This window comes from Aplysia californica, unplaced genomic scaffold (assembly GCF_000002075.1).
Source record: "Aplysia californica isolate F4 #8 unplaced genomic scaffold, AplCal3.0 scaffold00157, whole genome shotgun sequence".
NCBI classification, from domain to species: domain Eukaryota; kingdom Metazoa; phylum Mollusca; class Gastropoda; order Aplysiida; family Aplysiidae; genus Aplysia; species Aplysia californica.
In genome coordinates this window covers 113,200-126,069 of record NW_004797427.1, presented here as the reverse complement: position 1 = coordinate 126,069, position 12,870 = coordinate 113,200, and the positions used below count along the sequence as shown (strand labels likewise).

The 12,870-nt window shown below is 41.6% G+C and overlaps 1 protein-coding gene across 1 annotated transcript in view; it reads right to left on the bottom strand.

Moving 5' to 3' along the window:
- Positions 1-12,870, bottom strand: part of LOC101851495 (histone-lysine N-methyltransferase 2D) — a gene marked incomplete in the record, with an annotated part of 133,213 nt that overhangs the window by 65,089 nt on the left and 55,254 nt on the right. The window contains 6 exon segments of the mRNA XM_035969573.1: positions 3,019-3,187; positions 4,329-4,527; positions 4,953-5,087; positions 6,004-6,348; positions 7,133-7,240; positions 7,855-7,972. Coding sequence (XP_035825466.1) covers positions 3,019-3,187; positions 4,329-4,527; positions 4,953-5,087; positions 6,004-6,348; positions 7,133-7,240; positions 7,855-7,972 — 1,074 coding nt within the window.

Here is a 12,870-nt window from a genome sequence, read left to right as displayed (position 1 = left end):
CCCCCCATATACTGACCTCTTTTTTTCAAGAATGCCCCCTTTCAATGTTCCAGCTCCCTCTTCACAAAAAGAAAGTATGCAGAACTCTCTTCTGTGATGTGATGACTATCCATTCCCCCTTTCTCTACATTACCCACCCTACTCGTTCACGCCGGCTTCACTCACTCTTGTTACAAATCATGCCAATAGCGCAATTGGTGTCATGAACAACTAGAATACTGACAACCCCGATTTCAATTACTGTACTTTTACTTTTCCGATTCAGCAACTATCTGGGTTCTAGCCCTTCGGCCTGGAATTCCATTACAAACAAGCCATTATTTAACTCGTTTTTTAGCTTGTGTTCAAGGCTCTCTGCCAACTTGGATAAGTTATATAGGTGATGGATATTGATTTTTGGTGGTCCCGTTTCTTCAGAGCTTAGGGGGGTATTCCACCAATCTCATTCCATATATCTCATAACATTTAGGTGATGCCTTCATTCTCAGCAAACATCCCAGCAGAGGAAATAGAGACAATGAATAATAGTCCATTCTCTATCTTTCTCTTCTATTAACCTTTGCTAGATCCTACATCTTTATCATTCCAAATCCCCTCCCCCGCCCTGTGAGTTTTGGTTTTCTGCACTGGTCAAAGATCCAGCAATTGCCAAGCAGTGGTCAATATCTTGAAGGAGAGATTGAGAGATGAAAGAGAGAGAGACACGCAAAGAGAGAGTGAGAGAGATTGAGAGAGAGATAGAGAGACAAGACAGAAAAGGGACAACCACACCAGACCAGAACATTATGTCCATGATGCAGCCGTACAGGCACACTCCACTACTGTTAAATGTTAGTAGATGATCATCACAGAGGACATGATGTGCCATGGAAGCAGTCTTCACATACAACCCTCTACTTCCCTAACTCACACACAACTCTCTACTTCCCTAACTCAGAGCTGGCCAAAAGGGAGAAAAAATCCTTCTCATCAAAACAGGGCGAGAAAAAGACGACACAGCTATTTCTTGGGGGGGGGGGGGGTGTTTAATGAGCATTCATCTCCCCCAACACCCATTCATTACTTTTTTTATCTTTCATTCAGCATTGAATGCCACTCCAAGCTAATCTTTATTCGAGAGCCGAGTCACGAGACCTGTTCTTTTGCCAGCCAAATTATTATGTGACAAAGTATGCACAGACTGCAGAATTGACAAAAGATGGGGGCCTGTCTAGTCTCAATGTTGTTAAAAGGCAGATAAAAATCTACGCTGGTCATCAACGACAACCTCACATCACACACCTCAGGGTGTGGATGGACGACACACTCGTAACCTCTTCTCAACAGGAAAACTGCTTCCATCCCACACTTCAAGTCGACAGGCACACATTACTGCACAGGCAGAAATAAAGCAAAAAAACAGATCACAGGAAAAAAGTGACAGACTACAACGAGCTCGGGGTATTCTCTCGTCTCACGAAGACCAACCTGGAGTCCCGCCTCGTGGGAGGAGCCAATCTAAATAAAGCAGAGAACGATGCACAAACAACAAACACAAACACAAGCACGCACGCACACGACACGGTTAAGGACTACCGACAAGAGGCAGATGGCATCGCCATGGTAACAACACGCCTGAAGAAGAAACCACAGAACTAGGAATGAAGGGCAGACAGAGTCATTGAAATAACACGCCATCTAAGTGACTCAAAGGACGTGCAGTCAAATGTTTGTCGGAATAGGTGTTTTACAGCACCATCGACCCAGTATTGGTCAAGTCAAACCTTGGAATAATGCACCCTCTTTTGACACAAACGTGTCATAGCTATGTCCTGGTATTCAGCGGGTAAGAAAAAAATGTTCCCTATATTATTATCATTATTATTAAGGTTGCTTACAGCTGTAGATGTACTGCAATAGCATTCATTCAGTATCATTTCATTTCACCCACATTTCTACAGATAGTTGAGGAGTTGAGAACTTCCTCATTTCATCAAGCTTTCTAAAAAAATAAAAATGTATCTTGCACGCATACAAGTGAAACAACAACTCTTAACCCATCTCAATGACCTTACTCCTGTCCCTATTCCTAGTTCTGTGGGTACAACAACTAAAGATCAAAAGAGCTAAAATCTTGTACAGGAGCTCCAACAAACGACAGAACGTGAACAAACGAGGGGGGGGGAGTAAAAAAAAAAAGAACAGACCCAAACCATAATAAATATATTCTAAAACAGTGTAAAAATATAGATCCAGATTAATAAAAGCATAATGAAATGAAAGAAAAAAAAAGTGACTCAGATTTTGCTTCTGGTATTACGACAACATCATCCAATTTTCTCAAAGCATCAACAGGTTTGAGTCGTCTCTGTGCTCTTTCACTTGGAAACAAATGGTGAATAACAACCTTTCCATACCGAGTCCACTGCCTCTTTTCCAACATCAAATGCCTTGACACAAAATGTTCAATCCATCTACAATAGCATGAATACTACACCCTTAACCTACAATGGCTAGATCACCATTCCCTTAACCTACAATGGCTAGATCACCATTCCCTTAACCTACAATGGCTAGATCACCATTCCCTTAACCTACAATGGCTAGATCACCATTCCCTTAACCTGCAATGGCTAGATCACCATTCCCTTCACCTGCAATGGCTAGATCACCATTCCCTTCACCTGCAATGGCTAGATCACCATTCCCTTCACCTACTAGATCACCATTCATGTCACCTACAACAACTAGATCACCATTCCTGTTTCCTTCAATGGCGAGATCACCATTTCTGTCGCCCGCAATGCGACTCCTCTGGCCTACAGCGGCTTAATCATAATCCCTGTCGCCTAAAGCAATACCTGAAGCAAACTCTTTCCTCACAGTAGAAAACAAAACTGACAGTAGAAAAAGAAAATAAGAGAGAGAGAACTCTAATGACAGGCAAAGAAGAAACAGCAGCTGGCATTGCACACAGCTGACAGGGAGGGGGGGAGGGGAGAGGTGGTAAGTATTTGCAGGGACGAAAAGGCGACGTACCTCAGAGTGTGGAGGCATGGGCATCCTAGGGCCACCACGGAACATGTTCATGTTCTCTGGGCTCACGTCCGACATGGAGCGCGACATCGACGGGTCCATCGGGGGGCGGGGGGTGCCCATCTGCATGCTGTACGGATCCGGCAAGCTGTTGGACCGGGCCAAAGGATGCCTGTGGATTATCCGCAATTGTCTTTTTAAAGGGGGGGAAAAAAGCGCTTTTAAGTTCCTACTAAAACAGAATTAGCTATCTAAGCAGAATAAGGCCCAATCATTTGATAAAGCCAACAATTAAGTTTTGTGGAAGCCTCAACATAAAAACATTGCATCTCTTCAGGGTCACACCCTTCCTCAGAATGTATTGTGGCATATTTTAAGTCTTTATCTTAGGAAAAAGTTATCTAGCTATGCCAGAACACTCTTTTGGTACAAACCTTGAAAGTGACGAAATCCCTCAATGTATGTGTGTATGTGTGTGCGTGTATGTATGTTTGTTAAAGAATGGTGTTTTCCCAAAACATCACATGTAATGTTTTAGTGTTGAGGTCTCTCTAAAATCTATTTTAAGAGAACAAAATAACCAAAGCAAATCTTAAAATATTCTTGAGCAACCCCAAAAAAACCTTTTTCCTTAACAATAGAATATTGAACCAGGTAAGTCTTCTCATTATCATGAGGGAAATTGGGATAGAGTTGAAACCTTGGGGAAGGTGTCGGTCTAAGGTACAGAAGTTGTTAACATTACAACTGACACCATGCCAAAAAAAAAACATGTAGCTGTTTCACACCCCTAGCAACACAATTTAGGCTTCTTCGACCCTGCCTGCCGGGACCAACACATGAAAAGGAAAAAATACGACTTCCCAGTAAACAGAGACACTCAATAAAAAATCTCCCCCACATGGGAATCGAACTTGTGTTTTCAGTGCCCCACTCACCATGTGAAATGCGGTGCCTTAGAAAAGCTATAAACAAGACCAGGCGAGACAAAATTAGAAACTCTGTAATCCGAGAAATGGTGGGCACAAATGACGTCATGCATCACATCCAACACCAAAGAATCAAATGGTTCGGACATCTACGATTACCAACACACTATCCAGCACAACGTGCCTACATCCAAAAATTCGATGGCAACATGGCTAGAAGGCGACCGAGAAAGACCTGGATAGATGGAGTCAGGGAAACATTAACCACCCACGGCATCCCCCTGACCCAAGCTCTCCGGCTGGCGACAGAGAGACGTCTCAGTCTTCACGCGACACCCAAAAGGGTAGAAGTGGCAGACACAAGTAAAAAGTAAAAATACTCACCTAAAGCCAGGGTCAGGCATGCGCACTGGTGAACCTGGATAAGGGGCGCCCTGTCCTGGACCCATGGACGTGGGTGTCAGCGGAGGTCGCATCTGAGGGGAGCCCACTCCGTACATCTGATCTCCACGCCCCCGGCCTTGGTGGTACGGGTCTGGAGTTGCTGCCCCTGGCGGGATGAAGCTATCCTCTGGCTGACCACCTACAGAAAATGAAACCAAAAAAAAAATTGTACAAAACGTGCAAAAAAAAAATGCACAGAATACGGATTCTAATAATGTAGAAATACCTTACAAAATTAAAGAAATGAAGAAAAGGTATCCCTCTTTCCAGCTTATCTTCTAGTAATTTTTTTTTTTTAAAGAAAAGAACCCCTCATTTCCCTTTCACTTCAAACCTAGATGAGTTCCTCTGTTTTAGAAATTTTTATAATGACTTCCTTATCCTCTTAAAGCCAATGTATTTTTACTTTCAATTTTTGGGGCTTTCCTGTAAAATTATAAAACTCTATACTATATTAAAAACAGCGGCAGAAGAGCCTTGAAAGCTTCCAATGCATCTTCATTTCTTGAAAAAATCTTAGAGTAGTTTTGCTAGTCTCGCCTTGTGCATTGACTGTGCACTTACCAGGAGTTTGTGGCTGGTTGGGCGGGAAGGCGTAGGGGTCAGAGGACGGAAGGTTGGGGGGTCGAGGCTGGCTCGAGTCTCCCAGGGGGGCGCTGGCATCAGCCTGTGGTGGCATAGTCATGCGAGGCCCTGGCTCTGTGGATGGACATATCAATGCTGTGGTCAGCTTATTTGTTTTGGTAAGAGTTTTACGGCATTGCAACACATTTAAGACATATAAGTGCAAAAGATTAGAGGTGTTACAAGAGAACACCAAACATAAAAAAAGGAGGAGGAGGAGGAGAGATAAGGACAATAGATGTTTGCTAGGAAAGTTTAGTTTTAGTAAGAGTTTTACGGAACTTACAACACAATAAGGTCATATAAGTGCTGAAGATGAGAAGTGTTACAAGAGAGTAACAAACATTAAACAGAACGAGGAGAGATCAGGACGATAGATGTTTGATAGGAAAGAAGGAGCAAACCACACCAGAGCACCCGCCAACCACTCACGTAATCAGTTAAGTTTGAGGAGCTTGTTCATATGAGAAAAAATAGGAGCACATCAACACAATTCACAATTTAGGTTTGGTTTTAGTAGAGGTTTTACGGCACTCGCGACTGCATAAGGTCATATGAGTGCCAGAAGATTAAAGGTGTTACAAGAGAGTAACAAACATAAAAGAGAAGAAGGGGAGATAAGGACGGTAGATGTTTGATAGGAAAGAAGAAGCAAACCACACCAGAACACCACAGGGAAAATATAAGAAAGGCAGACAGAAACAACAGAAGGAAAGAGAAGTAGGAACAACCAATAGCGTCCTCCAACCACCCAAAGATAGAGGAAGTGGGTCTGATTCAAATAAAAGGAAAGAAGTAAAGTCTTGGCAACCAACCGCCCTTACCTGCAGGAAAAAGCAAGACAGACAAACAGAAAGAAAGGTAAGAAAGAAAAGAAGTAAGATTATAGTAAGCTTTTTTCAGAACTTGCAACACAATTATAAGTGTTTTACAGCACAATCAAAGGTAAACTGTGACACCAGTAACAACCTCTCATATTCCCTGTACATACCTGAGGCTCTCCTAGCCCCTCCCATGAACATGTCTTGTCCGGGCGTCCCTGGCTGTCCACCCATCGCAAAAGGGTCAGTATTTGGTCGGATTCTCGGACTCATGCCTGGGGCGTTGAACATGGCCTCGTCATCCCGCGGGCTGGACACGCCAAACGTCTGCAGGCCCGGCAGTCTGTGCTGTGGAGGACGCGGGGGTCCGCCCGGCCGTACCTGGGACGGGGAGAACGGGTCCGAACCCCCCTGCGAGGGGAAGGCGTAAGGATCAGGGGAGGACACCCCACCACCTGCCCCTCCAGATCCAGGGGTGGCATTGCCTTTGGGAGAAAAGACCCCACCATCTTGACCTGGTTAAAAAAAATGTTTTTTTAAAAACATTAACAGTGTAAACCAGAATGGAATCAATCGAAATACTTTCTAAAAAATAGAAAAGGAAGAAAGCGGATGCCACTTTCAGCAATTTGTCTGTTTCAGAAAAGGCAAGCACATCGACACAATAATGGTCATTTAGTGTGGAGAAAAAACATGACAAACTGACAGAGAAAACAGGAAAGGTAAAAAAGTAAGACCTACCAGTGGCGTCCTTCAATCAACGACACATATAATAAAAGTCTGGAAATTAGAGGCTTCATTTGTGACAAGACATCAACCTGCCACCCCTTGGCCACCAAAAATATAATGCAAAAATCTCAGATTCTTCTTAATTAAATAAAAGTGAGGTTTGGATTCTTACATCTGCCAGGTCCAGCAAAAAGTCTCGACACCAATCCCAACAGGTCACAGACATTACAGCAGCCGTTCTGCCTGTAGACTGTAGTTGCCTTCCACCCCGACCAACATGATTAAGATCATGTCAGAGGCAAACAGCTTCAACCCTCCCTGTCTCTGCCAACCTTAGCTGAACAAGATACAGTATTCTAGAATCAAGATGGAGATACACCATTTAAAAAAAACAACTTTCCTGCACAAGAATCAAACCTATGGTTTCTGCCTGCAACTGAGAGGAGCTTCAACAAAAATCTCCCTCAGGAGAATCAAACTCATGTTTTCTGCCCACAACTGTGAGGAACCTCAACTCCACCACTGGCAGTGGTCCTCCCTCTCTCCATATGTACATACAGGTGAACTTACCTGGTGTTCCGGGCATGTCTCCAGGAGACTTCATGCCTCCTTCTTCCGGCCAGCCGTGCCGTCCATAGGGACTGGCCCCCGGGTGTGGGCTCATCATAGGGTTTGTTCCTGTGGGAAGGTGTCAAAAAGTGAACATACGCGTTAGCAGACCTGGCTTGGAGCAACTTGAATCACAAACATGCTGTTCACAAATACTTTTCTTAACTCATATCCCATCACAAACGAAAACAAACCATTAATCCCTTTTGATGATTTTGATAAATTATATCAAACCTATTGATGATTCAAATGGACCTATTATAACCCTTTACACTCATTTAACTTTAAAATTTCAAACTCACAAATTGCTTAAGACAGACTCTTCAGCTAATTACAACAATTTTCTTCTTGTTAATCTGCAAATGGACATTCCAGTCTCTTGTGCGAAGGCTGCTGTTCGCCGCAGGTCCTCCAGACCCAAACAAGTTTTGGGTCTCTCTGCCTAGGGATGGGCCAGTACTTCTTTTTAAGTGCCTCAAGCATTCCGTCGGAGGATGCAGAATTTCATTTTGTGATATCGCCGAAAAAAGGCCCTTAATTCTTTTTTTTAATCAAAAACGGGAGATTATATGAAATTCAGAAAGCTAAACCATTTTTACATCACAAGTTTCAATAAATTTGCTAAAAAATGATTCTATATATTTTTCAGGACATTTCGTAGCCGTGAAGGACAAAGTACAAACCATCGTGGTAGTGTTCTCCAGGAGGCAGAGGGGGTGGGGCAGGGGGCGGGGGCATGGCCTCGCTGTCCTGTCGCTTCTGTGCCTCGTCGTGGCGCCGCTGTAGCTCCTGGGTCACCTGCTGAGAGGACAAGACACGCGCGTAAACGCAAGCACAACAACACCGTAATGGTCATAAAGCGCTGGGCAGAAGCAAGACATATAGAAAGTAACAATAGGGGGAAAGAAAAGAAGTATGAAGTACAAGTAGCGCCCTCCAATCATCCACACACAGCGGTTTGAGTAAAGAGAAGCACATCGACACGATAATGGTCACATGGTGCTAGGAAGAAGCAAGACAGACAGACAGACAGAAACAACAGAGGGAAAGAAAAGAAGTAGAACCTACAAGTGGTGCCTTCCAACTACCCGCGCACACAGAGATCAAACCTCCACATAACACAGCAAGAGATGTGAACTCATTTATAAAAATAGTTTTCAAAGGAAGGTACAGAGATAGAAAGAATCACATTAACATCATAAAAAGCTTGTCTGTGTGTGACTGGCAAGAGAAATACTAGATCTATTAACTAGAAAAAAAATAATTTAAAAACAGACAAAAAACGAGGGAGATTACCACACCTCAATACACTCCTAGATGTGGGAGAGTCTGCGTCGCATATTTTAAATGAAAACGTCTTTCTTTACATTTGGTTGTGGAGAAACATTTGAACAAAAGAATTACCAGACGGAGGTGGGAAATAGCAAAAGATGACAGGAGGGACGGGACAGAAGTATATCAACAAGACAGAGAGTAGCAGCTTATAAATACCCTGTGAGAATAACAATGTCATTTTGTTAAGAATTAAGTTGAGAATAATATTAATAGAAATGCAACTGAAAAGAGGTTAAATAACCAGTCTGTAACAAAACTCCTACTAACCATGAGCTCATTATTCAAGCCCTCTCGAAACATAGATTTTGTTTGTGCTTGTCTCTGTTTCCACTAAGTGCTCATGTCATACTGGACCTATATATGCAAGTTATAGTAAGCTATTTCGAAGTCAGGGTCTTTACTTGACTGAGGGGGTATAAGAGATCTACCTGTTTCTTCAAACGGCGGGTAAAAAATTTTCTAAAGGGCAAACTCAGTCAAATAATATCATTCATCGAAACAGGTATGGTCATTTAGTGCAGGGGGGAAAGCAAGATAGAGACAACAAAAAGAAAAGAAACAAGTGGGACCTCCCAACCATCCTCACACCCATTTAGCGCTGGGTAAAATCAAGACAAATTGGCAGAAACAATAGAGGAAAGCAAAGAAGTGAGCCCTACCTAGACTAACCTCCAAACAGCTGTTTAACTCTATCAATATGTAGTGTTTTACCACCGTATCCATACGACGAGGGGAACTCTGTGCCCTCACTTTCCAAAGAGGAAATTTACTCTGTAATCTGATCAGTACGCTTTGCATAGCAGTCTGTCAAAAGGATTTTTTGAGAAATACTGAAAGTTTCAAAGAGATCTTCGAACTAGAAGTATTCTAAAATGTGAAGAACACAACCCCCGGGGTACAAAATGACCCCAGACGTACGGATAGGGTTAATACAACAAACTTGTATGTAAGTCTGCTGACAGACTAAGAGACTGGCTGGACTGAAGAAGAAAGAAGCAGAAGGAGGAACCACACCACAGCAGTAACCAACACCCGCAGGAGAAGAGGTGTTTTTTTTTTCAATTCTGTTTTTGGGGGGCTTTTTTTTGTTTGAGAAAAAGAGTGGCACATTGATGCAATCACAGGTGTGTAGAGCTTGGAAAGAGTAAACAACTGACAGGAAGAAACAATAGAAAGACAGAACAACACAAGGACCTTAATCTGACGTACCATGGGACCCTCTAACCATCCACATAAGAAAAAAGATGACATGACAAGAACCTCAAGCAACCCACCACACCAACCACTCTCCGCATCAGCGCCACCGAACCCCCCTTCTTTCTGTCTGTCAGCTGCACTACTTATGGCCTCTATCCAGTCAACTTGAAAGATAGTGCACTTATCTTATGAAACAACAGACAAATTGAGAAAAGCACCATCCCCCATTAGCTATTTTCAAACACAATGGACTCCCAGAAAGCTAGCAGCTTAATCAATGACAAGTTTGAGAAAAGAGAAACATACCAACACAATAACAGCCATTTCAAACATGGAAAAAGCAAGACAATTATAGACCCCCACAAAATGGGAAAGAAAAGAAGAGGGAAGTACTAGTAGTGCCCTCCAACCATCCTTTGAATAGAACAAAGGGGGACGCCGACGGGCCACAACAGAACAATGTCACACAAAACTATTAGCACAAAGTCGACACACAAACAACAGCTAATATCACACCATCAAACGCTGACGCAAACTGATAAACCCTCATGTAGTAAAAATGTCAGTACCAAACAAAGTGAGATGTTTGAATTGCCGAAATGCTTATTTTTCATTTTTAAAAGTCTCACTCTTTACGTAATGTCTTTTACCCCCAAAAAATCACGCAATGAGAACATATTATGGTCCCAATGTATAGGAGAAAGATAACTCTTTTTATTTTGAACGTGCAACCTTGAACAACCTGCCGGTCTTGGTGCTACAAAAGGAAGGCATCAGATAACTTTTTTAATTCAAACAAACATAAGGAACCAGATAACTTTTTTAATTCAAACAAACGTAAGGAACCAGATAACTTTTTTAATTCAAACAAACGTAAGGAACCAGATAACTTTTTTAATTCAAACAAACGTAAGGAACCCAATAACTTTTTTAATTTTTAAAAAACGTAAGGAACAAGATATATTGGTCCATGTACGTGCTCAACCAACAGCAACACTCTATGTTCTCCAGGAAACTGATGGTATAACAAAATGAACCAGCCAGCAAAGTAAACGTTTGTGAGATGTAGGCTTTCCATCATTTATATAAATAATCACTTTTACTTTTACATTTACACAGCAACTTTTTCCAGTCTAAATCTCTGCAAAGAAAAGCCAGCAAAACCAGTCCCATTGCTGCTAACTGTTGGAAATGAGCAAAAATAGGCTGTACCCAGCGGCAGGTCAAGATGGAAGTTGTTGTCCACATAACACCACCCAACCCAATCAAACCCTTCACACTGTTTTTCTGTATTCAATTAATTCAAACTAAACCTGCAGCTAAAGATCTCTCAAATTGACTTATTATGGTGGGCTTTGATTCCATTATTACTTGCAAATCTGGTCTTGAAAGTTCATAATTTTACTACAGCATCCTCTAGACTGTGCAGAAATGCTAGAAAACCAAAAGCATATTTTCTGATACAAAAACAGAGCTCCCATATTCAGACATTAAAAAATGTATTTTACCATGGGGTTTTTTTTAATACTACACTGGTTGGCAGCTATGAATTTTGGAAAGAAAAAAAAACACCTCAAGGAATAAAAATACTTTTTTCATCTCCTGTATCACATATCTGTGACAATAAACACACATAGGTTGCATCAAAAGTCGGAAACAGGAGACAAAAAGAAGGGGGCACAGAAGCCTGAAAACCACATCCATAAAAGGGGGGAAACGGGTGAAACGGGCTCCTTGTTTGAGAACGTGGACTCAGCCCCAGGTAAACCTGGTTACGGTTTATAAAGGTGGAATAATTCCTGCCATTAATCAAGAACAACTTATGGAAATACATCACCCCTTAGATGGTCAGTGGCACGAAATAGGGTGAATAGAGACAGAAATTACCGGGAGAGTTGAAAGAAAAGGCATTTTTACCAGCAGTACCCTCCTCCACTCAAATAAATGGAGGAAAAAAAAACCGAAAGAAAAATATAAGTCATTTATGTACAAGGAAGGGTGATCAAACCTCGTTACGACAACCAAAGAAAGCATTTCTAAAATACATCTGGGATCACAAAACTGAACTATTATATTTGTGACAAATTCGCTGTCTATATCTTTTGTTAACAGCTCATAAAACAATTTTGTTTCCACCTTGTTATCTATCAAGGAAATGGAAAGACAACAATTTTCAAGTAATGAAGCAGATTGTATCAGCAGAAATGAACAGCCCATTATATTTTGTTGCCACAGCAAAAAGGCATTTAAGGCACCGTTCACAACATTGGTATTTATACTGACATTAAAATGTAACAATGGATGGATATAATCCTAAAGTACCGAAACAGCTAAATATTTCAGTGAATGAAAATGGAGAAAAAACACACATTTCTCACGATTTTAGTCTTTTAAAGAATATTATCACAATAAATGCAGATAAGCATTTTACAACAACTACGATGAAGAAAAAAGTGAGGAACGAAGAAACAAAAAAATACAACAAATAACGTGCTGCAAGCAAGATGTTACACACTGACACATCACAGGGTACAACACACTTCACACTTCTCCCTGCCAACCAATCTCCCAGGCAGGGGGAAGATTTTTAATACACCCCCCCCCCCCCTTCCCAACAACATCCAATTGGCAGCAAAAATATATATACATATATATAAGCGTGTGACAGGCTGCCGTATTTTAGAAATAAACATAATCGAACCAGAAGAAACAAGGAAAAGAGAACAGAAAAGTTAAGACAACTTCATACATTCCCTGCACTACGCAAGACTTCTGTTGTTACTCCAACTCAGCCACAATAGCATCTTCTAAATCTTGTCTTTTACTACCGTATACATGCTATCATTAATAAGCTTTATTCAAAGCACTTCATAAAAAACATAGCAATGTTTTCCTTAATTGCTTCATACCACAGTGCTGCGCTCACTTATCATTCAATCTACATCATGCACAAATGGCATCCATTGGTTCTTTGAAAATACGAACGCAACCTAAAAATAAAGAAAGGAAAACGGGAAAAAGAAAGAAAACCAAAAAAAAAAACCAACCAAACTTGTGCTGTGCTCATACAATTATCTTTGCAGCGTTGCTGTCAAACAGGTTAATTTCTACATTCTTCCTATCTCAAACCAAGAAGGGGGCAGACCAGGTGGGTCGAAGTGGGGATG